Source organism: Eucyclogobius newberryi, unplaced genomic scaffold (genome assembly GCF_026437365.1).
Source record: "Eucyclogobius newberryi isolate DKJ021-1_F unplaced genomic scaffold, fEucNew1.0.hap1 SCAF_399, whole genome shotgun sequence".
Classification (NCBI taxonomy): domain Eukaryota; kingdom Metazoa; phylum Chordata; class Actinopteri; order Gobiiformes; family Gobiidae; genus Eucyclogobius; species Eucyclogobius newberryi.
In genome coordinates, this window is record NW_027316055.1 from 19,093 (window position 1) to 42,500 (window position 23,408).

Consider the following 23,408-nt stretch of genomic DNA (forward strand, 5'->3'; position numbering starts at 1 on the left):
GACAGTATTGCACATGGGTATGACAGTATTGCACATGGGTATGTCAGTATTGCACATGGGTATGACATTATTGCACATGGGTATGACAGTATTGCACATGGGTATGTCAGTATTGCACATGGGTATGACAGTATTGCACATGGGTATGACAGTATTGCACATGGGTATGACAGTATTGCACATGGGTATGACATTATTGCACATGGGTATGACAGTATTGCACATGGGTATGTCAGTATTGCACATGGGTATGACAATATTGCACATGGGTATGACAGTATTGCACATGGGTATGACAGTATTGCACATGGGTATGACAGTATTGCACATGGGTATGACAGTATTGCACATGTGTATGTCAGTATTGCACATGTGTATGACATTATTGCACATGGGTATGACAGTATTGCACATGGGTATGTCAGTATTGCACATGGGTATGACAGTATTGCACATGGGTATGACAGTATTGCACATGGGTATGTCAGTATTGCACATGGGTATGTCAGTATTGCACATGGGTATGACAGTATTGCACATGGGTATGACAGTATTGCACATGGGTATGACAGTATTGCACATGGGTATGACAGTATTGCACATGGGTATGACAGTATTGCACATGGGTATGACAGTATTGCACATGGGTATGTCAGTATTGCACATGGGTATGACAGTATTGCACATGGGTATGACAGTATTGCACATGGGTATGTCAGTATTGCACATGTGTATGACAGTATTGCACATGGGTATGACAGTATTTGATGTAGAGTCTGACAGCAGCAGAAAGACAGACGTGTGAAACGTCTCCTTCACACAGCGAGGGTGGATCAGTCACTGAAGCTGCTCTCCAGAGTGGACAGAGTGTCCTGCAGGGGACAGAGTGTCCTGCAGGGGACAGAGTGTCCTGCAGGGGACAGAGTGTCCTGTAGGGGGTGAGACTCATGGTCCAGCATAGATGTGAGTTTAGCCAGGACCTTTCTGTCCCCCACCTCCTGCACCGAGTCCAGAGGACAGCCCAGGACGGAGCTTTGTCCAGCTTCTTCTTCTCTGTGATGACCACACCTACAGGAGCTGATGCACCACAGAGGAGGAGAAGGTCTTCAGGAGCGGCCCTGTCAGGAGCGGCCCTGTCAGGAGTGGCCCTGTCAGAAGTGGCCCTGTCAGGAGTGGCCCTGTCAGGAGTGGCCCTGTCAGGAGCAGCCCTGTCAGGAGTGGCCCTGTCAGGAGTGGCCCTGTCAGGAGCAGCCCTGTCAGGAGTGGCCCTGTCAGGAGCGGCCCTGTCACTCCAAAAGACCTGAGTGTCCTCAGGAGGTGGAGTCGACTCTGGCTCTTCCTGTTCAGTCTGTGTTATGAGTCCAGTTTGTGGTTCAGATGAACATCAGGTCCTTGTGTGAGTCACTCTCTCAATGTCCCGTCCCTGGATGTTCACTGGTGAGGGGGGCGTGGCCTGTCCCGTCCCTGGATGTTCACTGGTGAGGGGGGCGTGGCCTGTCCCGTCCCTGGATGTTCACTGGTGAGGGGGGCGTGGCCTGTCCCGTCCCTGGATGTTCACTGGTGAGGGGGGCGTGGCCTGTCCCGTCCCTGGATGTTCACTGGTGAGGGGGGCGTGGCTTGTCCTGTCCCTGGATGTTCACTGGTGAGGGGGGCGTGGCCTGTCCCGTCCCTGGATGTTCACTGGTGAGGGGGGCGTGGCCTGTCCCGTCCCTGGATGTTCACTGGTGAGGGGGGCGTGGCCTGTCCCGTCCCTGGATGTTCACTGGTGAGGGGGGCGTGGCCTGTCCCGTCCCTGGATGTTCACTGGTGAGGGGGGCGTGGCCTGTCCCGTCCCTGGATATTCACTGGTGAGGGGGGCGTGGCCTGTCCCGTCCCTGGATGTTCACTGGTGAGGGGGGCGTGGCCTGTCCCGTCCCTGGATGTTCACTGGTGAGGGGGGCGTGGCTTGTCCTGTCCCTGGATGTTCACTGGTGAGGGGGGCGTGGCCTGTCCCGTCCCTGGATGTTCACTGGTGAGGGGGGCGTGGCCTGTCCCGTCCCTGGATGTTCACTGGTGAGGGGGGCGTGGCCTGTCCCGTCCCTGGATGTTCACTGGTGAGGGGGGCGTGGCCTGTCCCGTCCCTGGATGTTCACTGGTGAGGGGGGCGTGGCCTGTCCCGTCCCTGGATGTTCTCTGGTGAGGGGGGCGTGGCCTGTCTCGTCCCTGGATGTTCACTGGTGAGGGGGGCGTGGCCTGTCCCGTCCCTGGATGTTCACTGGTGAGGGGGCGTGGCCTGTCCCGTCCCTGGATGTTCACTGGTGAGGGGGGCGTGGCCTGTCTCGTCCCTGGATGTTCACTGGTGAGGGGGGCGTGGCCTGTCCCGTCCCTGGATGTTCACTGGTGAGGGGGGCGTGGCCTGTCTTGTCCCTGGATGCTCACTGGTGAGGGGGGCGTGGCCTGTCCCGTCCCTGGATGTTCACTGGTGAGGGGGGCGTGGCCTGTCCCGTCCCTGGATGTTCACTGGTGAGGGGGGCGTGGCCCGTCCCGTCCCTGGATGTTCACTGGTGAGGGGGGCGTGGCCTGTCCCGTCCCTGGATGTTCACTGGTGAGGGGGGCGTGGCCCGTCCCGTCCCTGGATGTTCACTGGTGAGGGGGGCGTGGCCCGTCCCGTCCCTGGATGTTCACTGGTGAGGGGGGCGTGGCCCGTCCCGTCCCTGGATGTTCACTGGTGAGGGGGGCGTGGCCCGTCCCGTCCCTGGATGTTCACTGGTGAGGGGGGCGTGGCCTGTCCCGTCCCTGGATGTTCACTGGTGAGGGGGGCGTGGCCTGTCCCGTCCCTGGATGTTCACTGGTGAGGGGGGCGTGGCCTGTCCCGTCCCTGCATGTTCACTGGTGAGGGGGGCGTGGCCTGTCTCGTCCCTGGATGTTCACTGGTGAGGGGGGCGTGGCTTGTCCCGTCCCTGGATGTTCACTGGTGAGGGGGGCGTGGCCTGTCCCGTCCCTGGATGTTCACTGGTGAGGGGGGCGTGGCCTGTCCCGTCCCTGGATGTTCACTGGTGAGGGGGGCGTGGCTGTCCCGTCCCTGGATGTTCACTGGTGAGGGGGGCGTGGCCTGTCCCGTCCCTGGATGTTCTCTGGTGAGGGGGGCGTGGCCTGTCCCGTCCCTGGATGTTCACTGGTGAGGGGGGCGTGGCCTGTCTCGTCCCTGGATGTTCACTGGTGAGGTGGGCGTGGCCTGTCTCATCCCTGGATGTTCACTGGTGAGGGAGGCGTGGCCCGTCCCGTCCCTGGATGTTCACTGGTGAGGGGGGCGTGGCCTGTCCCGTCCCTGGATGTTCACTGGTGAGGGGGGCGTGGCCCGTCCCGTCCCTGGATGTTCACTGGTGAGGGGGGCGTGGCCCGTCCCGTCCCTGGATGTTCTCTGGTGAGGGGGGCGTGGCCTGTCCCGTCCCTGGATGTTCACTGGTGAGGGGGGCGTGGCCTGTCCCGTCCCTGGATGTTCACTGGTGAGGGGGGCGTGGCCTGTCCCGTCCCTGCATGTTCACTGGTGAGGGGGGCGTGGCCTGTCTCGTCCCTGGATGTTCACTGGTGAGGGGGGCGTGGCTTGTCCCGTCCCTGGATGTTCACTGGTGAGGGGGGCGTGGCCTGTCCCGTCCCTGGATGTTCACTGGTGAGGGGGGCGTGGCCTGTCCCGTCCCTGGATGTTCACTGGTGAGGGGGGCGTGGCTGTCCCGTCCCTGGATGTTCACTGGTGAGGGGGGCGTGGCCTGTCCCGTCCCTGGATGTTCTCTGGTGAGGGGGGCGTGGCCTGTCCCGTCCCTGGATGTTCACTGGTGAGGGGGAAGTGGCCTGTCTCGTCCCTGGATGTTCACTGGTGAGGTGGGCGTGGCCTGTCTCGTCCCTGGATGTTCACTGGTGAGGGAGGCGTGGCCCGTCCCGTCCCTGGATGTTCACTGGTGAGGGGGGCGTGGCCTGTCCCGTCCCTGGATGTTCACTGGTGAGGGGGGCGTGGCCCGTCCCGTCCCTGGATGTTCACTGGTGAGGGGGGCGTGGCCCGTCCCGTCCCTGGATGTTCTCTGGTGAGGGGGGCGTGGCCTGTCCTTGGTCATCTGCGTTGATGAGGAGGAGGTTCCACAAAGTCCTGCTCCAGTCCTCTGTCCTCTGTCCTCTGTCCTCTCACCTCTGTCCTCTGTCCTCTGTCCTCTGTCCTCTGTCATCCACATCATCGTCTGTGATGAGTCCCATGATGGCAGAGTGGTCAGAGAACTTCTGCAGGACACAACTGTCCATGTCTGAGGTCTGCAGTGTAAAGAAGAGCAGTCTTGATGCTGCAGTCCCACACTGCAGGTCCCTCACACTGCAGGTCCCTCACACTGCAGGTCCTCCACACTGCAGGTCCCCCACACTGCAGGTCCCTCACACTGCAGGTCCCCCACACTGCAGGTCCCTCACACTGCAGGTCCCTCACACTGCAGGTCCTCCACACTGCAGGTCCCTCACACTGCAGGTCCCTCACACTGCAGGTCCCTCACACTGCAGGTCCCCCACACTGCAGGTCCCTCACACTGCAGGTCCCTCACACTGCAGGTCCCTCACACTGCAGGTCCCTCACACTGCAGGTCCCTCACACTGCAGGTCCCCCACACTGCAGGTCCCTCACACTGCAGGTCCCACACTGCAGGTCCCTCACACTGCAGGTCCCCAAACTGCAGGTCCCACACTGCAGGTCCCACACTGCAGGTCCCCACACTGCAGGTCCCCACACTGCAGGGCCCCCACACTGCAGGTCCCCACACTGCAGGTCCCTCACACTGCAGGTCCCCCACACTGCAGGTCCCCGCACTGCAGGTCCCACACTGCAGGTCCCCACACTGCAGGGCCCCACACTGCGGGCCCCCACACTGCAGGTCCCCCACACTGCAGGCCCCCCACACTGCAGGCCCCACACTGCAGGTCCCCCACACTGCAGGCCCCCACACTGCAGGCCCCCACACTGCAGGTCCCCCACACTGCAGGTCCTCCACACTGCAGGCCCCCACACTGCAGGTCCCTCACACTGCAGGTCCCTCACACTGCAGGTCCCTCACACTGCAGGTCCTCCACACTGCAGGCCCCCACACTGCGGGCCCCCACACTGCAGGTCCCTCACACTGCAGGTCCCTCACACTGCAGGTCCCCCACACTGCAGGTCCCTCACACTGCAGGTCCCACACTGCAGGTCCCTCACACTGCAGGTCCCCAAACTGCAGGTCCCACACTGCAGGTCCCACACTGCAGGTCCCCACACTGCAGGTCCCCACACTGCAGGGCCCCCACACTGCAGGTCCCCACACTGCAGGTCCCTCACACTGCAGGTCCCCCACACTGCAGGTCCCCGCACTGCAGGTCCCACACTGCAGGTCCCCACACTGCAGGGCCCCACACTGCGGGCCCCCACACTGCAGGTCCCCCACACTGCAGGCCCCCCACACTGCAGGCCCCACACTGCAGGTCCCCCACACTGCAGGCCCCCACACTGCAGGCCCCCACACTGCAGGTCCCCCACACTGCAGGTCCTCCACACTGCAGGCCCCCACACTGCAGGTCCCTCACACTGCAGGTCCCTCACACTGCAGGTCCCTCACACTGCAGGTCCTCCACACTGCAGGCCCCCACACTGCGGGCCCCCACACTGCAGGTCCCTCACACTGCAGGTCCCCCACACTGCAGGCCCCACACTGCAGGTCCCCCACACTGCAGGTCCCCCCCACACTGCAGGTCCCTCACACTGCAGGTCCCTCACACTGCAGGTCCCCCACACTGCAGGTCCCTCACACTGCAGGTCCCTCACACTGCAGGTCCCTCACACTGCAGGCCCCCCACACTGCAGGTCCCCCACACTGCAGGTCCCCCCCACACTGCAGGTCCCCCACACTGCAGGTCCCTCACACTGCAGGTCCCTCACACTGCAGGTCCCCCGCACTGCAGGTCCCCCCCACACTGCAGGTCCCTCACACTGCAGGTCCCTCACACTGCATGTCCCTCACACTGCAGGTCCCCCTCACACTGCAGGTCCCCCCCACACTGCAGGTCCCTCACACTGCAGGTCCCTCACACTGCAGGTCCCTCACACTGCAGGTCCCCCACACTGCAGGCCCCCACACTGCAGGTCCCTCACACTGCAGGTCCCCCACACTGCAGGCCCCCACACTGCAGGTCCCTCACACTGCAGGTCCCTCACACTGCAGGTCCCCCACACTGCAGGTCCCCCACACTGCAGGTCCCCCCCACACTGCAGGTCCTTCACACTGCAGGTCCCTCACACTGCAGGTCCCCACACTGCAGGTCCCCACACTGCAGGGCCCCACACTGCGGGCCCCCACACTGCAGGTCCCCCACACTGCAGGCCCCCCACACTGCAGGCCCCACACTGCAGGTCCCCCACACTGCAGGTCCCACACTGCAGGTCCCCCACACTGCAGGTCCCACACTGCAGGTCCCACACTGCAGGTCCCTCACACTGCAGGCCCCACACTGCAGGCCCCCACACTGCAGGTCCCTCACACTGCAGGCCCCACACTGCAGGTCCCTCACACTGCAGGCCCCACACTGCAGGTCCCCCACAGTGCAGGTCCTACACTGCAGGTCCCCCACACTGCAGGTCCCACACTGCAGGTCCTCACACTGCAGGTCCTCACACTGCAGGTCCCCCACACTGCAGGTCCCCCACACTGCAGGTCCCTCACACTGCAGGTCCCTCACACTGCAGGTCCCTCACACTGCAGGTCCCCCACACTGCAGGTCCCCCACACTGCAGGTCCCCCCCACACTGCAGGTCCTTCACACTGCAGGTCCCTCACACTGCAGGTCCCCACACTGCAGGTCCCCACACTGCAGGGCCCCACACTGCGGGCCCCCACACTGCAGGTCCCACACTGCAGGTCCCACACTGCAGGTCCCACACTGTGGGTCCCCCACACTGCAGGTCCCACACTGCAGGTCCCACACTGCAGGTCCCTCACACTGCAGGCCCCACACTGCAGGCCCCCACACTGCAGGTCCCTCACACTGCAGGCCCCACACTGCAGGTCCCTCACACTGCAGGCCCCACACTGCAGGACCCCCACACTGCAGGTCCCACACTGCAGGTCCCCCACACTGCAGGTCCCACACTGCAGGTCCTCACACTGCAGGTCCTCACACTGCAGGTCCCCCACACTGCAGGTCCTCCACACTGCAGGTCCTCACACTGCAGGTCCTCACACTGCAGGTCCCTCACACTGCAGGTCCCTCACACTGCAGGTCCCTCACACTGCAGGCCCCACACTGCAGGCCCCCACACTGCAGGTCCCTCACACTGCAGGTCCCCCACACTGCAGGTCCCACACTGCAGGTCCCCCACACTGCAGGTCCCACACTGCAGGTCCCACACTGCAGGTCCCTCACACTGCAGGCCCCACACTGCAGGCCCCCACACTGCAGGTCCCTCACACTGCAGGCCCCACACTGCAGGTCCCTCACACTGCAGGCCCCACACTGCAGGTCCCCCACAGTGCAGGTCCTACACTGCAGGTCCCCCACACTGCAGGTCCCACACTGCAGGTCCTCACACTGCAGGTCCTCACACTGCAGGTCCCCCACACTGCAGGTCCCCCACACTGCAGGTCCCTCACACTGCAGGTCCCTCACACTGCAGGTCCCCCACACTGCAGGTCCCCCACACTGCAGGTCCCCCCCACACTGCAGGTCCTTCACACTGCAGGTCCCTCACACTGCAGGTCCCCACACTGCAGGTCCCCACACTGCAGGGCCCCACACTGCGGGCCCCCACACTGCAGGTCCCACACTGCAGGTCCCACACTGCAGGTCCCACACTGTGGGTCCCCCACACTGCAGGTCCCACACTGCAGGTCCCACACTGCAGGTCCCTCACACTGCAGGCCCCACACTGCAGGCCCCCACACTGCAGGTCCCTCACACTGCAGGTCCCACACTGCAGGTCCCTCACACTGCAGGCCCCACACTGCAGGTCCCCCACACTGCAGGTCCCACACTGCAGGTCCCCCACACTGCAGGTCCCACACTGCAGGTCCTCACACTGCAGGTCCTCACACTGCAGGTCCCCCACACTGCAGGTCCTCCACACTGCAGGTCCTCACACTGCAGGTCCTCACACTGCAGGTCCCTCACACTGCAGGTCCCTCACACTGCAGGTCCCTCACACTGCAGGCCCCACACTGCAGGCCCCCACACTGCAGGTCCCTCACACTGCAGGCCCCACACTGCAGGTCCCTCACACTGCAGGTCCCCCACACTGCAGGTCCCACACTGCAGGTCCCCCACACTGCAGGTCCCACACTGCAGGTCCTCACACTGCAGGTCCTCACACTGCAGGTCCCCCACACTGCAGGTCCTCCACACTGCAGGTCCCCACACTGCAGGTCCCCCACACTGCAGGTCCCACACTGCAGGTCCCCCACACTGCAGGTCCCACACTGCAGGTCCCACACTGCAGGTCCCACACTGCAGGTCCCACACTGCAGGTCCTCCACACTGCAGGTGCTCCACACTGCAGGCCCCACACTGCAGGTCCCACACTGCAGGCCCCACACTGCAGGTCCCCCACACTGCAGGTCCCACACTGCAGGTCCCCCACACTGCAGGTCCCACACTGCAGGTCCTCACACTGCAGGTCCTCACACTGCAGGTCCCCCACACTGCAGGTCCCCCACACTGCAGGTCCCTCACACTGCAGGTCCCTCACACTGCAGGTCCCCCACACTGCAGGTCCCCCACACTGCAGGTCCCCCCCACACTGCAGGTCCTTCACACTGCAGGTCCCTCACACTGCAGGTCCCCACACTGTAGGTCCCCACACTGCAGGGCCCCACACTGCGGGCCCCCACACTGCAGGTCCCCCACACTGCAGGCCCCCCACACTGCAGGCCCCACACTGCAGGTCCCCCACACTGCAGGTCCCACACTGCAGGTCCCCCACACTGCAGGTCCCACACTGCAGGTCCCACACTGCAGGTCCCTCACACTGCAGGCCCCACACTGCAGGCCCCCACACTGCAGGTCCCTCACACTGCAGGCCCCACACTGCAGGTCCCTCACACTGCAGGCCCCACACTGCAGGTCCCCCACACTGCAGGTCCCACACTGCAGGTCCCCCACACTGCAGGTCCCACACTGCAGGTCCTCACACTGCAGGTCCTCACACTGCAGGTCCCCCACACTGCAGGTCCCCCACACTGCAGGTCCCTCACACTGCAGGTCCCTCACACTGCAGGTCCCTCACACTGCAGGTCCCCCACACTGCAGGTCCCCCACACTGCAGGTCCCCCCCACACTGCAGGTCCTTCACACTGCAGGTCCCTCACACTGCAGGTCCCCCACACTGCAGGTCCCCCACACTGCAGGTCCCCCCCACACTGCAGGTCCTTCACACTGCAGGTCCCTCACACTGCAGGTCCCCACACTGTAGGTCCCCACACTGCAGGGCCCCACACTGCGGGCCCCCACACTGCAGGTCCCCCACACTGCAGGCCCCCCACACTGCAGGCCCCACACTGCAGGTCCCCCACACTGCAGGTCCCACACTGCAGGTCCCCCACACTGCAGGTCCCACACTGCAGGTCCCACACTGCAGGTCCCTCACACTGCCGGCCCCACACTGCAGGCCCCCACACTGCAGGTCCCTCTCACTGCAGGCCCCACACTGCAGGTCCCCCACACTGCAGGTCCCACACTGCAGGTCCCCCACACTGCAGGTCCCACACTGCAGGTCCTCACACTGCAGGTCCTCACACTGCAGGTCCCCCACACTGCAGGTCCCCCACACTGCAGGTCCCTCACACTGCAGGTCCCTCACACTGCAGGTCCCTCACACTGCAGGTCCCCCACACTGCAGGTCCCCCACACTGCAGGTCCCCCCCACACTGCAGGTCCTTCACACTGCAGGTCCCTCACACTGCAGGTCCCCACACTGCAGGTCCCCACACTGCAGGGCCCCACACTGCGGGCCCCCACACTGCAGGTCCCCCACACTGCAGGCCCCCCACACTGCAGGCCCCACACTGCAGGTCCCCACACTGCAGGTCCCCCACACTGCAGGCCCCCACACTGCAGGTCCCTCACACTGCAGGTCCCTCACACTGCAGGTCCCTCACACTGCAGGTCCTCCACACTGCAGGCCCCCACACTGCGGGCCCCCACACTGCAGGTCCCTCACACTGCAGGTCCCCCACACTGCAGGCCCCACACTGCAGGTCCCCCACACTGCAGGTCCCCCCCACACTGCAGGTCCCTCACACTGCAGGTCCCTCACACTGCAGGTCCCCCACACTGCAGGTCCCCCACACTGCAGGTCCCTCACACTGCAGGTCCCTCACACTGCAGGTCCCTCACACTGCAGGTCCCCCACACTGCAGGTCCCCCACACTGCAGGTCCCCCCCACACTGCAGGTCCCCCACACTGCAGGTCCCTCACACTGCAGGTCCCCCACACTGCAGGTCCCCCCCACACTGCAGGTCCCTCACACTGCAGGTCCCTCACACTGCATGTCCCTCACACTGCAGGTCCCCCTCACACTGCAGGTCCCCCCCACACTGCAGGTCCCTCACACTGCAGGTCCCTCACACTGCAGGTCCCCCACACTGCAGGCCCCCACACTGCAGTCCCCACACTGCAGGTCCCTCACACTGCAGGTCCCTCAAACTGCAGGTCCTCCACACTGCAGGTCCCTCACACTGCAGGTCCCTCACACTGCAGGTCCCTCACACTGCAGGTCCCTCACACTGCAGGTCCTCCACACTGCAGGTCCCCCACACTGCATGTCCCCCACACTGCAGGTCCTCCACACTGCAGGTCCTCCACACTGCAGGCCCCACACTGCAGGTCCTCACACTGCAGGTCCCCCACACTGCAGGTCCCCCACACTGCAGGTCCCACACACTGCAGGTCCCACACTGCAGGCCCCACACTGCAGGTCCCTCACACTGCAGGCCCCACACTGCAGGTCCCCCACACTGCAGGTCCCTCACACTGCAGGTCCCTCACACTGCAGGTCCCCCACACTGCAGGTCCCCCCCACACTGCAGGTCCCTCACACTGCAGGTCCCTCACACTGCATGTCCCTCACACTGCAGGTCCCACACTGCAGGGCCCCCACACTGCAGGCCCCTCACACTGCAGGTCCCCCCCACACTGCAGGTCCCTCACACTGCAGGTCCCTCACACTGCAGGTCCCTCACACTGCAGGTCCCCCACACTGCAGGCCCCCACACTGCAGGCCCCACACTGCAGGTCCCTCACACTGCAGGTCCCTCACACTGCAGGTCCTCCACACTGCAGGTCCCTCACACTGCAGGTCCCTCACACTGCAGGTCCCTCACACTGCAGGTCCTCACACTGCAGGTCCTCACACTGCAGGTCCCTCACACTGCAGGTCCTCCACACTGCAGGTCCCTCACACTGCAGGTCCCTCACACTGCAGGTCCCTCACACTGCAGGTCCCTCACACTGCAGGTCCCCCACACTGCAGGCCCCCACACTGCAGGCCCCACACTGCAGGTCCCTCACACTGCAGGTCCCTCACACTGCAGGTCCTCCACACTGCAGGTCCCTCACACTGCAGGTCCCTCACACTGCAGGTCCCTCACACTGCAGGTCCTCACACTGCAGGCCCCCACACTGCAGGTCCCCCACACTGCAGGTCCCTCACACTGCAGGTCCCTCACACTGCAGGTCCTCCACACTGCAGGTCCCTCACACTGCAGGTCCCTCACACTGCAGGTCCCTCACACTGCAGGTCCTCACACTGCAGGTCCTCACACTGCAGGTCCCCCACACTGCAGGTCCTCCACACTGCAGGTCCCCACACTGCAGGTCCCCCACACTGCAGGTCCCACACTGCAGGTCCCCCACACTGCAGGTCCCACACTGCAGGTCCCACACTGCAGGTCCCTCACACTGCAGGCCCCACACTGCAGGCCCCCACACTGCAGGTCCCTCACACTGCAGGTCCCCCACACTGCAGGTCCCACACTGCAGGTCCTCACACTGCAGGTCCTCACACTGCAGGTCCCCCACACTGCAGGTCCCACACTGCAGGTCCTCACACTGCAGGTCCTCACACTGCAGGTCCCCCACACTGCAGGTCCTCCACACTGCAGGCCCCCCACACTGCAGGTCCTCCACACTGCAGGTCCTCCACACTGCAGGTGTTTGCAGTAACTGCTCTGACCATGAGTCATTTAAAGAGGAAGGTTTAATCCTGGACTTAAATGAAGAGACAGTGTCTCCAGTGTCTCCTGTGTCTCCAGTGTCTCCTGTGTCTCCTGTGTCTCCAGTGTCTCCAGTGTCTCCTGTGTCTCCAGTGTCTCCTGTGTCTCCAGTGTCTCCTGTGTCTCCAGTGTCTCCAGTGTCTCCTGTGTCTCCAGTGTCTCCTGTGTCTCCTGTGTCTCCAGTGTCTCCAGTGTCTCCTGTGTCTCCTGTGTCTCCTGTGTCTCCAGTGTCTCCTGTGTCTCCAGTGTCTCCTGTGTCTCCAGTGTCTCCTGTGTCTCCTGTGTCTCCAGTGTCTCCTGTGTCTCCAGTGTCTCCTGTGTCTCCAGTGTCTCCTGTGTCTCCAGTGTCTCCAGTGTCTCCTGTGTCTCCAGTGTCTCCTGTGTCTCCTGTGTCTCCAGTGTCTCCTGTGTCTCCAGTGTCTCCTGTGTCTCCTGTGTCTCCAGTGTCTCCAGTGTCTCCTGTGTCTCCAGTGTCTCCAGTGTCTCCTGTGTCTCCAGTGTCTCCTGTGTCTCCTGTGTCTCCAGTGTCTCCTGTGTCTCCAGTGTCTCCTGTGTCTCCTGTGTCTCCAGTGTCTCCAGTGTCTCCTGTGTCTCCAGTGTCTCCTGTGTCTCCAGTGTCTCCTGTGTCTCCTGTGTCTCCAGTGTCTCCAGTGTCTCCTGTGTCTCCAGTGTCTCCTGTGTCTCCAGTGTCTCCAGTGTCTCCAGTGTCTCCAGTGTCTCCAGTGTCTCCAGTGTCTCCTGTGTCACATGGACTCCACCTCCTCCTGTGCTTTTAGAGACTGAGCCGGAGGTTCGTTTCATGGCTGGAGTCTATTGTTCTGTTGTTATTCATGTAAATATTCTAATATACAGTGTCTATATAAACTATAGAATATAGTTTGTCCAAACTCTGCGTTCGCCCTCGAACCCGACAGTCTGTGGTTGGATTCTGGTGCTTCTCTCACTTTCTCATTCTGTGTGTGATTATTGATGTAGGTTCTCTCGTCCAATCAGAAGTGAGCTATGGGCCTGGGGGTGGGGCTTGCTCTATATAAGCTCCTCCTCTCTCTCCTCCGTCTCATTCTCTCCTTTTGAGACGGAGGAATTTATCCTTTTTCTCAATTTTCCAGCTGCTCGATCCTAAACTGCAGTAAATATCACTATTTATATCATATTATTTACATGAACTATTTATATCAATGTTCTACTGGTCCTGGTCCTGGTCCTGGTCCTGGTCCTGGTCCTGGTCCTGGTCCTGGTCCTGATGATGTTTCCTCAGTGTTTGTGGTGATGTTTCCTCAGTGTTTGTGGTGATGTTTCCTCAGTGTTTGTGATGTTTCCTCAGTGTTTGTGGTGATGTTTCCTCAGTGTTTGTGATGTTTCCTCAGTGTTTGTGGTGATGTTTCCTCAGTGTTTGTGATGTTTCCTCAGTGTTTGTGATGTTTCCTCAGTGTTTGTGGTGATGTTTCCTCAGTGTTTGTGGTGATGTTTCCTCAGTGTTTGATGTTTCCTCAGTGTTTGTGATGTTTCCTCAGTGTTTGTGATGTTTCCTCAGTGTTTGTGATGTTTCCTCAGTGTTTGTGGTGATGTTTCCTCAGTGTTTGTGGTGATGTTTCCTCAGTGTTTGTGGTGATGTTTCCTCAGTGTTTGTGATGTTTCCTCAGTGTTTGTGATGTTTCCTCAGTGTTTGTGGTGATGTTTCCTCAGTGTTTGTGGTGATGTTTCCTCAGTGTTTGTGGTGATGTTTCCTCAGTGTTTGTGATGTTTCCTCAGTGTTTGTGGTGTTTCCTCAGTGTTTGTGGTGATGTTTCCTCAGTGTTTGTGATGTTTCCTCAGTGTTTGTGGTGATGTTTCCTCAGTGTTTGTGGTGATGTTTCCTCAGTGTTTGTGGTGATGTTTCCTCAGTGTTTGTGGTGATGTTTCCTCAGTGTTTGTGATGTTTCCTCAGTGTTTGTGGTGATGTTTCCTCAGTGTTTGTGATGTTTCCTCAGTGTTTGTGATGTTTCCTCAGTGTTTGTGGTGATGTTTCCTCAGTGTTTGTGGTGATGTTTCCTCAGTGTTTGTGGTGATGTTTCCTAAGTGTTTGTGATGTTTCCTCAGTGTTTGTGGTGATGTTTCCTCAGTGTTTGTGGTGATGTTTCCTCAGTGTTTGTGATGTTTCCTCAGTCTTTGTGGTGATGTTTCCTCAGTGTTTGTGGTGATGTTTCCTCAGTGTTTGTGGTGTTTCCTCAGTGTTTGTGGTGGTGTTTCCTCAGTGTTTGTGATGTTTCCTCAGTGTTTGTGGTGTTTCCTCAGTGTTTGTGGTGATGTTTCCTCAGTGTTTGTGGTGATGTTTCCTCACTGTTTGTGATGTTTCCTCAGTGTTTGTGGTGATGTTTCCTCAGTGTTTGTGATGTTTCCTCAGTGTTTGTGGTGATGTTTCCTCAGTGTTTGTGGTGATGTTTCCTCAGTGTTTGTGGTGATGTTTCCTCAGTGTTTGTGATGTTTCCTCAGTGTTTGTGGTGATGTTTCCTCAGTGTTTGTGGTGATGTTTCCTCAGTGTTTGTGGTGATGTTTCCTCAGTGTTTGTGGTGATGTTTCCTCAGTGTTTGTGATGTTTCCTCAGTGTTTGTGGTGATGTTTCCTCAGTGTTTGTGGTGATGTTTCCTCAGTGTTTGTGATGTTTCCTCAGTGTTTGTGATGTTTCCTCAGTGTTTGTGATGTTTCCTCAGTGTTTGTGATGTTTCCTCAGTGTTTGTGGTGATGTTTCCTCAGTGTTTGTGGTGATGTTTCCTCAGTGTTTGTGGTGATGTTTCCTCAGTGTTTGTGATGTTTCCTCAGTGTTTGTGATGTTTCCTCAGTGTTTGTGGTGATTCCTCAGTGTTTGTGATGTTTCCTCAGTGTTTGTGATGTTTCCTCAGTGTTTGTGGTGATGTTTCCTCAGTGTTTGTGGTGATGTTTCCTCAGTGTTTGTGATGTTTCCTCAGTGTTTGTGGTGTTTCCTCAGTGTTTGTGGTGATGTTTCCTCAGTGTTTGTGGTGATGTTTCCTCAGTGTTTGTGGTGATGTTTCCTCAGTGTTTGTGATGTTTCCTCAGTGTTTGTGGTGATGTTTCCTCAGTGTTTGTGATGTTTCCTCAGTGTTTGTGATGATGTTTCCTCAGTGTTTGTTGTGATGTTTCCTCAGTGTTTGTGGTGTTTCCTCAGTGTTTGTGGTGATGTTTCCTCAGTGTTTGTGGTGATGTTTCCTCAGTGTTTGTGGTGTTTCCTCAGTGTTTGTGGTGATGTTTCCTCAGTGTTTGTTGTGATGTTTCCTCAGTGTTTGTGGTGATGTTTCCTCAGTGTTTGTGATGTTTCCTCAGTGTTTGTGATGTTTCCTCAGTGTTTGTGGTGATGTTTCCTCAGTGTTTGTGGTGATGTTTCCTCAGTGTTTGTGATGTTTCCTCAGTGTTTGTGATGTTTCCTCAGTGTTTGTGGTGATGTTTCCTCAGTGTTTGTGGTGATGTTTCCTCAGTGTTTGTGATGTTTCCTCAGTGTTTGTGGTGATGTTTCCTCAGTGTTTGTGGTGATGTTTCCTCAGTGTTTGTGATGTTTCCTCAGTGTTTGTGATGTTTCCTCAGTGTTTGTGATGTTTCCTCAGTGTTTGTGATGTTTCCTCAGTGTTTGTGATGTTTCCTCAGTGTTTGTGGTGATGTTTCCTCAGTGTTTGTGATGTTTCCTCAGTGTTTGTGGTGATGTTTCCTCAGTGTTTGTGATGTTTCCTCAGTGTTTGTGGTGATGTTTCCTCAGTGTTGGTGATGTTTCCTCAGTGTTTGTGGTGATGTTTCCTCAGTGTTTGTGGTGATGTTTCCTCAGTGTTTGTGGTGATGTTTCCTCAGTGTTTGTGATGTTTCCTCAGTGTTTGTGGTGATGTTTCCTCAGTGTTTGTGGTGATGTTTCCTCAGTGTTTGTGATGTTTCCTCAGTGTTTGTGATGTTTCCTCAGTGTTTGTGATGTTTCCTCAGTCTTTGTGGTGATGTTTCCTCAGTGTTTGTGGTGATGTTTCCTCAGTGTTTGTGATGTTTCCTCAGTGTTTGTGGTGATGTTTCCTCAGTGTTTGTGGTGATGTTTCCTCAGTGTTTGTGATGTTTCCTCAGTCTTTGTGGTGATGTTTCCTCAGTGTTTGTGGTGATGTTTCCTCAGTGTTTGTGGTGTTTCCTCAGTGTTTGTGGTGGTGTTTCCTCAGTGTTTGTGATGTTTCCTCAGTGTTTGTGGTGATGTTTCCTCAGTGTTTGTGGTGATGTTTCCTCACTGTTTGTGATGTTTCCTCAGTGTTTGTGGTGTTTCCTCAGTGTTTGTGATGTTTCCTCAGTGTTTGTGGTGATGTTTCCTCAGTGTTTGTTGTGATGTTTCCTCAGTGTTTGTGGTGTTTCCTCAGTGTTTGTGGTGATGTTTCCTCAGTGTTTGTGGTGATGTTTCCTCAGTGTTTGTGGTGATGTTTCCTCAGTGTTTGTGATGTTTCCTCAGTGTTTGTGATGTTTCCTCAGTGTTTGTGGTGATTCCTCAGTGTTTGTGATGTTTCCTCAGTGTTTGTGATGTTTCCTCAGTGTTTGTGGTGATGTTTCCTCAGTGTTTGTGGTGATGTTTCCTCAGTGTTTGTGATGTTTCCTCAGTGTTTGTGATGTTTCCTCAGTGTTTGTGATGTTTCCTCAGTGTTTGTGATGTTTCCTCAGTGTTTGTGGTGATGTTTCCTCAGTGTTTGTGGTGATGTTTCCTCAGTGTTTGTGATGTTTCCTCAGTGTTTGTGATGTTTCCTCAGTGTTTGTGATGTTTCCTCAGTGTTTGTGATGTTTCCTCAGTGTTTGTGGTGATGTTTCCTCAGTGTTTGTGGTGATGTTTCCTCAGTGTTTGTGGTGATGTTTCCTCAGTGTTTGTGGTGATGTTTCCTCAGTGTTTGTGATGTTTCCTCAGTGTTTGTTGTGATGTTTCCTCAGTGTTTGTGGTGATGTTTCCTCAGTGTTTGTGGTGATGTTTCCTCAGTGTTTGTGATGTTTCCTCAGTGTTTGTGGTGGTGTTTCCTCAGTGTTTGTGATGTTTCCTCAGTGTTTGTGATGATGTTTCCTCAGTGTTTGTGATGTTTCCTCAGTGTTTGTTGTGATGTTTCCTCAGTGTTTGTGATGTTTCCTCAGTGTTTGTGATGATGTTTCCTCAGTGTTTGTGATGTTTCCTCAGTGTTTGTTGTGATGTTTCCTCAGTGTTTGTGATGTTTCCTCAGTGTTTGTGATGTTTCCTCAGTGTTTGTGGTGATGTTTCCTCAGTGTTTGTGATGTTTCCTCAGTGTTTGTGATGTTTCCTCAGTGTTTGTGATGTTTCCTCAGTGTTTGTGATGTTTCCTCAGTGTTTGTGATGTTTCCTCAGTGTTTGTGGTGATGTTTCCTCAGTGTTTGTGGTGATGTTTCCTCAGTGTTTGTGGTGATGTTTCCTCAGTGTTTGTGATGTTTCCTCAGTGTTTGTGGTGATGTTTCCTCAGTGTTTGTGATGTTTCCTCAGTGTTTGTGATGTTTCCTCAGTGTTTGTGATGTTTCCTCAGTGTTTGTGATGTTTCCTCAGTGTTTGTGATGTTTCCTCAGTGTTTGTGATGTTTCCTCAGTGTTTGTGATGTTTCCTCAGTGTTTGTGGTGATGTTTCCTCAGTGTTTGTGGTGATGTTTCCTCAGTGTTTGTGATGTTTCCTCAGTGTTTGTGATGTTTCCTCAGTGTTTGTGGTGATGTTTCCTCAGTGTTTGTGATGTTTCCTCAGTGTTTGTGATGTTTCCTCAGTGTTTGTGGTGATGTTTCCTCAGTGTTTGTGGTGATGTTTCCTCAGTGTTTGTGATGTTTCCTCAGTGTTTGTGATGTTTCCTCAGTGTTTGTGGTGATGTTTCCTCAGTGTTTGTGATGTTTCCTCAGTGTTTGTGGTGATGTTTCCTCAGTGTTTGTGGTGATGTTTCCTCAGTGTTTGTGATGTTTCCTCAGTGTTTGTGATGTTTCCTCAGTGTTTGTGGTGATGTTTCCTCAGTGTTTGTGATGTTTCCTCAGTGTTTGTGATGTTTCCTCAGTGTTTGTGGTGATGTTTCCTCAGTGTTTGTGATGTTTCCTCAGTGTTTGTGGTGATGTTTCCTCAGTGTTTGTGATGTTTCCTCAGTGTTTGTGGTGGTGTTTCCTCAGTGTTTGTGATGTTTCCTCAGTGTTTGTGGTGTTTCCTCAGTGTTTGTGATGTTTCCTCAGTGTTTGTGGTGGTGTTTCCTCAGTGTTTGTGATGTTTCCTCAGTGTTTGTGGTGATGTTTCCTCAGTGTTTGTGGTGTTTCCTCAGTGTTTGTGATGTTTCCTCAGTGTTTGTGATGTTTCCTCAGTGTTTGTGGTGGTGTTTCCTCAGTGTTTGTGATGTTTCCTCAGTGTTTGTGGTGGTGTTTCCTCAGTGTTTGTGATGTTTCCTCAGTGTTTGTGGTGTTTCCTCAGTGTTTGTGATGTTTCCTCAGTGTTTGTGGTGGTGTTTCCTCAGTGTTTGTGATGTTTCCTCAGTGTTTGTGGTGATGTTTCCTCAGTGTTTGTGGTGTTTCCTCAGTGTTTGTGATGTTTCCTCAGTGTTTGTGATGTTTCCTCAGTGTTTGTGGTGATGTTTCCTCAGTGTTTGTGGTGTTTCCTCAGTGTTTGTGATGTTTCCTCAGTGTTTGTGATGTTTCCTCAGTGTTTGTGGTGGTGTTTCCTCAGTGTTTGTGATGTTTCCTCAGTGTTTGTGGTGATGTTTCCTCAGTGTTTGTGATGTTTCCTCAGTGTTTGTGATGTTTCCTCAGTGTTTGTGGTGGTGTTTCCTCAGTGTTTGTGGTGTTTCCTCAGTGTTTGTGATGTTTCCTCAGTGTTTGTGATGTTTCCTCAGTGTTTGTGATGTTTCCTCAGTGTTTGTGATGTTTCCTCAGTGTTTGTGATGTTTCCTCAGTGTTTGTGGTGATGTTTCCTCAGTGTTTGTGGTGATGTTTCCTCAGTGTTTGTGATGTTTCCTCAGTGTTTGTGGTGATGTTTCCTCAGTGTTTGTGGTGATGTTTCCTCAGTGTTTGTGATGTTTCCTCAGTGTTTGTGGTGATGTTTCCTCAGTGTTTGTGGTGATGTTTCCTCAGTGTTTGTGATGTTTCCTCAGTGTTTGTGATGTTTCCTCAGTGTTTGTGGTGATGTTTCCTCAGTGTTTGTGGTGATGTTTCCTCAGTGTTTGTGGTGATGTTTCCTCAGTGTTTGTGATGTTTCCTCAGTGTTTGTGGTGATGTTTCCTCAGTGTTTGTGGTGATGTTTCCTCAGTGTTTGTGATGTTTCCTCAGTGTTTGTGATGTTTCCTCAGTGTTTGTGGTGATGTTTCCTCAGTGTTTGTGATGTTTCCTCAGTGTTTGTGGTGATGTTTCCTCAGTGTTTGTGATGTTTCCTCAGTGTTTGTGGTGGTGTTTCCTCAGTGTTTGTGATGTTTCCTCAGTGTTTGTGGTGATGTTTCCTCAGTGTTTGTGATGTTTCCTCAGTGTTTGTGGTGTTTCCTCAGTGTTTGTGATGTTTCCTCAGTGTTTGTGATGTTTCCTCAGTGTTTGTGGTGTTTCCTCAGTGTTTGTGGTGATGTTTCCTCAGTGTTTGTGGTGATGTTTCCTCAGTGTTTGTGATGTTTCCTCAGTGTTTGTGGTGATGTTTCCTCAGTGTTTGTGATGTTTCCTCAGTGTTTGTGGTGGTGTTTCCTCAGTGTTTGTGATGTTTCCTCAGTGTTTGTGGTGATGTTTCCTCAGTGTTTGTGGTGGTGTTTCCTCAGTGTTTGTGGTGTTTCCTCAGTGTTTGTGATGTTTCCTCAGTGTTTGTGATGTTTCCTCAGTGTTTGTGATGTTTCCTCAGTGTTTGTGATGTTTCCTCAGTGTTTGTGGTGATGTTTCCTCAGTGTTTGTGATGATGTTTCCTCAGTGTTTGTGGTGATGTTTCCTCAGTGTTTGTGGTGATGTTTCCTCAGTGTGGTGATCATGACTCGCCGCTGCCTCCTGCTGTTCAGTCTCATTTTGGTCCTGATCCTGGACCAGAGCCACGCCCAGGCTGATCTTGACCAGTCCAGAGAAGATCTGGACTCTGAACCAGACCAGGACCTCGAGCGACAGCAGGACCTGGTGAGTCCTGTGTGTGTGTGTGTGTGTTTGTGTGTGTTTGTGTGTGTTTGTGTGTCCGTGTGTGTGTGTGTGTTTGTGTGTGTGTGTGTGTGTGTGTTTGTGTGTGTGTGTGTGTGTGTGTTTGTGTGTGTGTGTTTGTGTGTGTTTGTGTGTCCGTGTGTGTGTGTGTGTTTGTGTGTGTGTGTGTGTGTGTGTTTGTGTGTGTGTGTTTGTGTGTCCGTTTGTGTGTGTGTGTGTGTGTGTGTGTATGTGTGTTTGTGTGTGTAGTTTGTTGACAGATTGTTGTGTACAGGTGGAGGCGCTGCAGCTGTTGTTGGGTCAGATTCACAGAAAAGAAAAACGAGGCTCAATCGCAGTGGTCAGTGACTCCTTCCTCTCCTTCCTCTCCTCCTCCTCCTCTCCCTCCTCCTCTCCTTCCTCTCCTCCTCCTCTCCTTCCTCTCCTCCTCCTCCTCTCCCTCCTCCTCTCCTTCCTCTCCTCCTCCTCCTCCTCCTCTCCTTTCTCTCCCTCCTCCTCTCCTTCCTCTCCCTCCTCCTCTCCTTCCTCTCCCTCCTCCTCCTCCTCCTCCTCCTCCTCCTCCTCTCCTTCCTCTCCCTCCTCCTCCTCCTCCTCCTCCTCCTCCTCCTCCTCCTCCTCCTCCTCTCCTTCCTCTCCCTCCTCCTCTCCTTCCTCTCCCTCCTCCTCTCCTTCCTCTCCCTCCTCCTCTCCTTCCTCCTCCTCCTCCTCCTCCTCTCCTTCCTCTCCCTCCTCCTCTCCTTCCTCCTCCTCCTCCTCCTCCTCTCCTTCCTCTCCCTCCTCCTCTCCTTCCTCTCCCTCCTCCTCCTCCTTCTCCTCCTCTCCTTCCTCTCCCTCCTCCTCTCCTTCCTCCTCCTCCTCCTCCTCTCCTTCCTCTCCCTCCTCCTCTCCTTCCTCCTCCTCCTCCTCCTCCTCTCCTTCCTCTCCCTCCTCCTCTCCTTCCTCCTCCTCCTCTCCTTCCTCCTCCTCCTCCTTCCTCTCCTTCCTCCTCTCCTCCTTCCTCTCCTTCCTCCTCTCCTCCTCCTCTCCTTCCTCTCCCTCCTCCTCTCCTTCCTCTCCCTCCTCCTCCTCCTCCTCTCCTTCCTCTCCCTCCTCCTCTCCTTCCTCTCCCTCCTCCTCTCCTTCCTCCTCCTCCTCCTCCTCCTCCTCCTCCTCTCCTTCCTCTCCTCCTCCTCTCCTTCCTCTCCCTCCTCCTCCTCCTCCTCCTCCTCCTCCTCCTCCTCCTCCTCCTCCTCCTCCTCTCCTTCCTCTCCCTCCTCCTCTCCTTCCTCTCCCTCCTCCTCTCCTTCCTCCTCCTCCTCCTCCTCCTCTCCTTCCTCTCCCTCCTCCTCTCCTTCCTCTCCCTCCTCCTCCTCCTTCTCCTCCTCTCCTTCCTCTCCCTCCTCCTCTCCTTCCTCCTCCTCCTCCTCCTCTCCTTCCTCTCCCTCCTCCTCTCCTTCCTCCTCCTCCTCCTCCTCCTCTCCCTCCTCCTCTCCTTCCTCCTCCTCCTCCTCCTCTCCCTCCTCCTCTCCTTCCTCCTCCTCCTCCTCCTCCTCTCCTTCCTCTCCTTCCTCCTCTCCTCCTCCTCTCCTTCCTCTCCCTCCTCCTCTCCTTCCTCTCCCTCCTCCTCCTCCTCCTCCTCTCCTTCCTCTCCCTCCTCCTCTCCTTCCTCTCCCTCCTCCTCTCCTTCCTCCTCCTCCTCCTCCTCCTCCTCTCCTTCCTCTGCTCTTTCTAATTACTTTATTGCTGTTATGTTCAGCTTAATTAAACAAGTATTTTAAATGAACCTCGTTTATCTGCTGTAGATACAAACGAGGTCTGGACCAGGACCAGAGTCTGGACCAGGACCAGGACCAGGGTCTGGACCAGGACCAGGGTCTGGACCGGGTCTGGACCGGGTCTGGACCAGGACCAGAGTCTGGACCAGGACCAGGGTCTGGACCGGGTCTGGACCAGGACCAGGGTCTGGACTTTGATAAGACCTGGACCTCATTAAATCTGGTTAATTGAATATTTGATTTTATCTTTTGATTAGAAGCTCGTTACAAACGGCTGTAATAAAAAAAACAGGCTGAGCTCAGAATGTGTCCTCCAGGGGACAGAGTGTGTCCTCCAGGGGACAGAGTGTGTCCTCCAGGGTACAGAGTGTGTCCTCCAGGGAACAGAATGTGTCCTCCAGGGTACAGAGTGTGTCCTCCAGGGGACAGAGTGTGTCCTCCAGGGTACAGAGTGTGTCCTCCAGGGAACAGAGTGTGTCCTCCAGGGTACAGAGTGTGTCCTCCAGGGTACAGAGTGTGTCCTCCAGGGGACAGAGTGTGTCCTCCAGGGTACAGAGTGTGTCCTCCAGGGGACAGAGTGTGTCCTCCAGGGTACAGAGTGTGTCCTCCAGGGTACAGAGTGTGTCCTCCAGGGTACAGAGTGTGTCCTCCAGGGAACAGAGTGTGTCCTCCAGGGTACAGAGTGTGTCCTCCAGGGTACAGAGTGTGTCCTCCAGGGGACAGAGTGTGTCCTCCATGGTACAGAGTGTGTCCTCCAGGGTACAGAGTGTGTCCTCCAGGGTACAGAGTGTGTCCTCCAGGGTACAGAGTGTGTCCTCCAGGGAACAGAGTGTGTCCTCCAGGGTACAGAGTGTGTCCTCCAGGGTACAGAGTGTGTCCTCCAGGGGACAGAGTGTGTCCTCCAGGGGACAGAGTGTGTCCTCCAGGGTACAGAGTGTGTCCTCCAGGGTACAGAGTGTGTCCTCCAGGGTACAGAGTGTGTCCTCCAGGGTACAGAGTGTGTCCTCCAGGGGACAGAGTGTGTCCTCCAGGGAACAGAGTGTGTCCTCCAGGGTACAGAGTGTGTCCTCCAGGGTACAGAGTGTGTCCTCCAGGGAACAGAGTGTGTCCTCCAGGGAACAGAGTGTGTCCTCCAGGGTACAGAGTGTGTCCTCCAGGGTACAGAGTGTGTCCTCCAGGGGACAGAGTGTGTCCTCCAGGGTACTGTGGAAGTTTAGTCTATACAGACTGCGAGAGGCGAAGATCGTTCTCAAAGTCTTTATTTGATGAAAACAGGGAAAAACAGGCAAAACA

General features: G+C 56.1%; 1 protein-coding gene across 1 annotated transcript in view; it reads left to right on the forward strand.

Moving 5' to 3' along the window:
* The first annotated feature begins 20,202 nt into the window (after window positions 1-20,202).
* The window catches only part of LOC140376978 (cocaine- and amphetamine-regulated transcript protein-like), a 5,897-nt gene continuing 2,691 nt past the window's right edge, over window positions 20,203-23,408 (forward strand). The window contains exons 1-2 of the mRNA XM_072462209.1: window positions 20,203-20,343; window positions 20,636-20,701. Coding sequence (XP_072318310.1) covers window positions 20,203-20,343; window positions 20,636-20,701 — 207 coding nt within the window. The remainder of the gene's footprint in view (window positions 20,344-20,635; window positions 20,702-23,408) is intronic.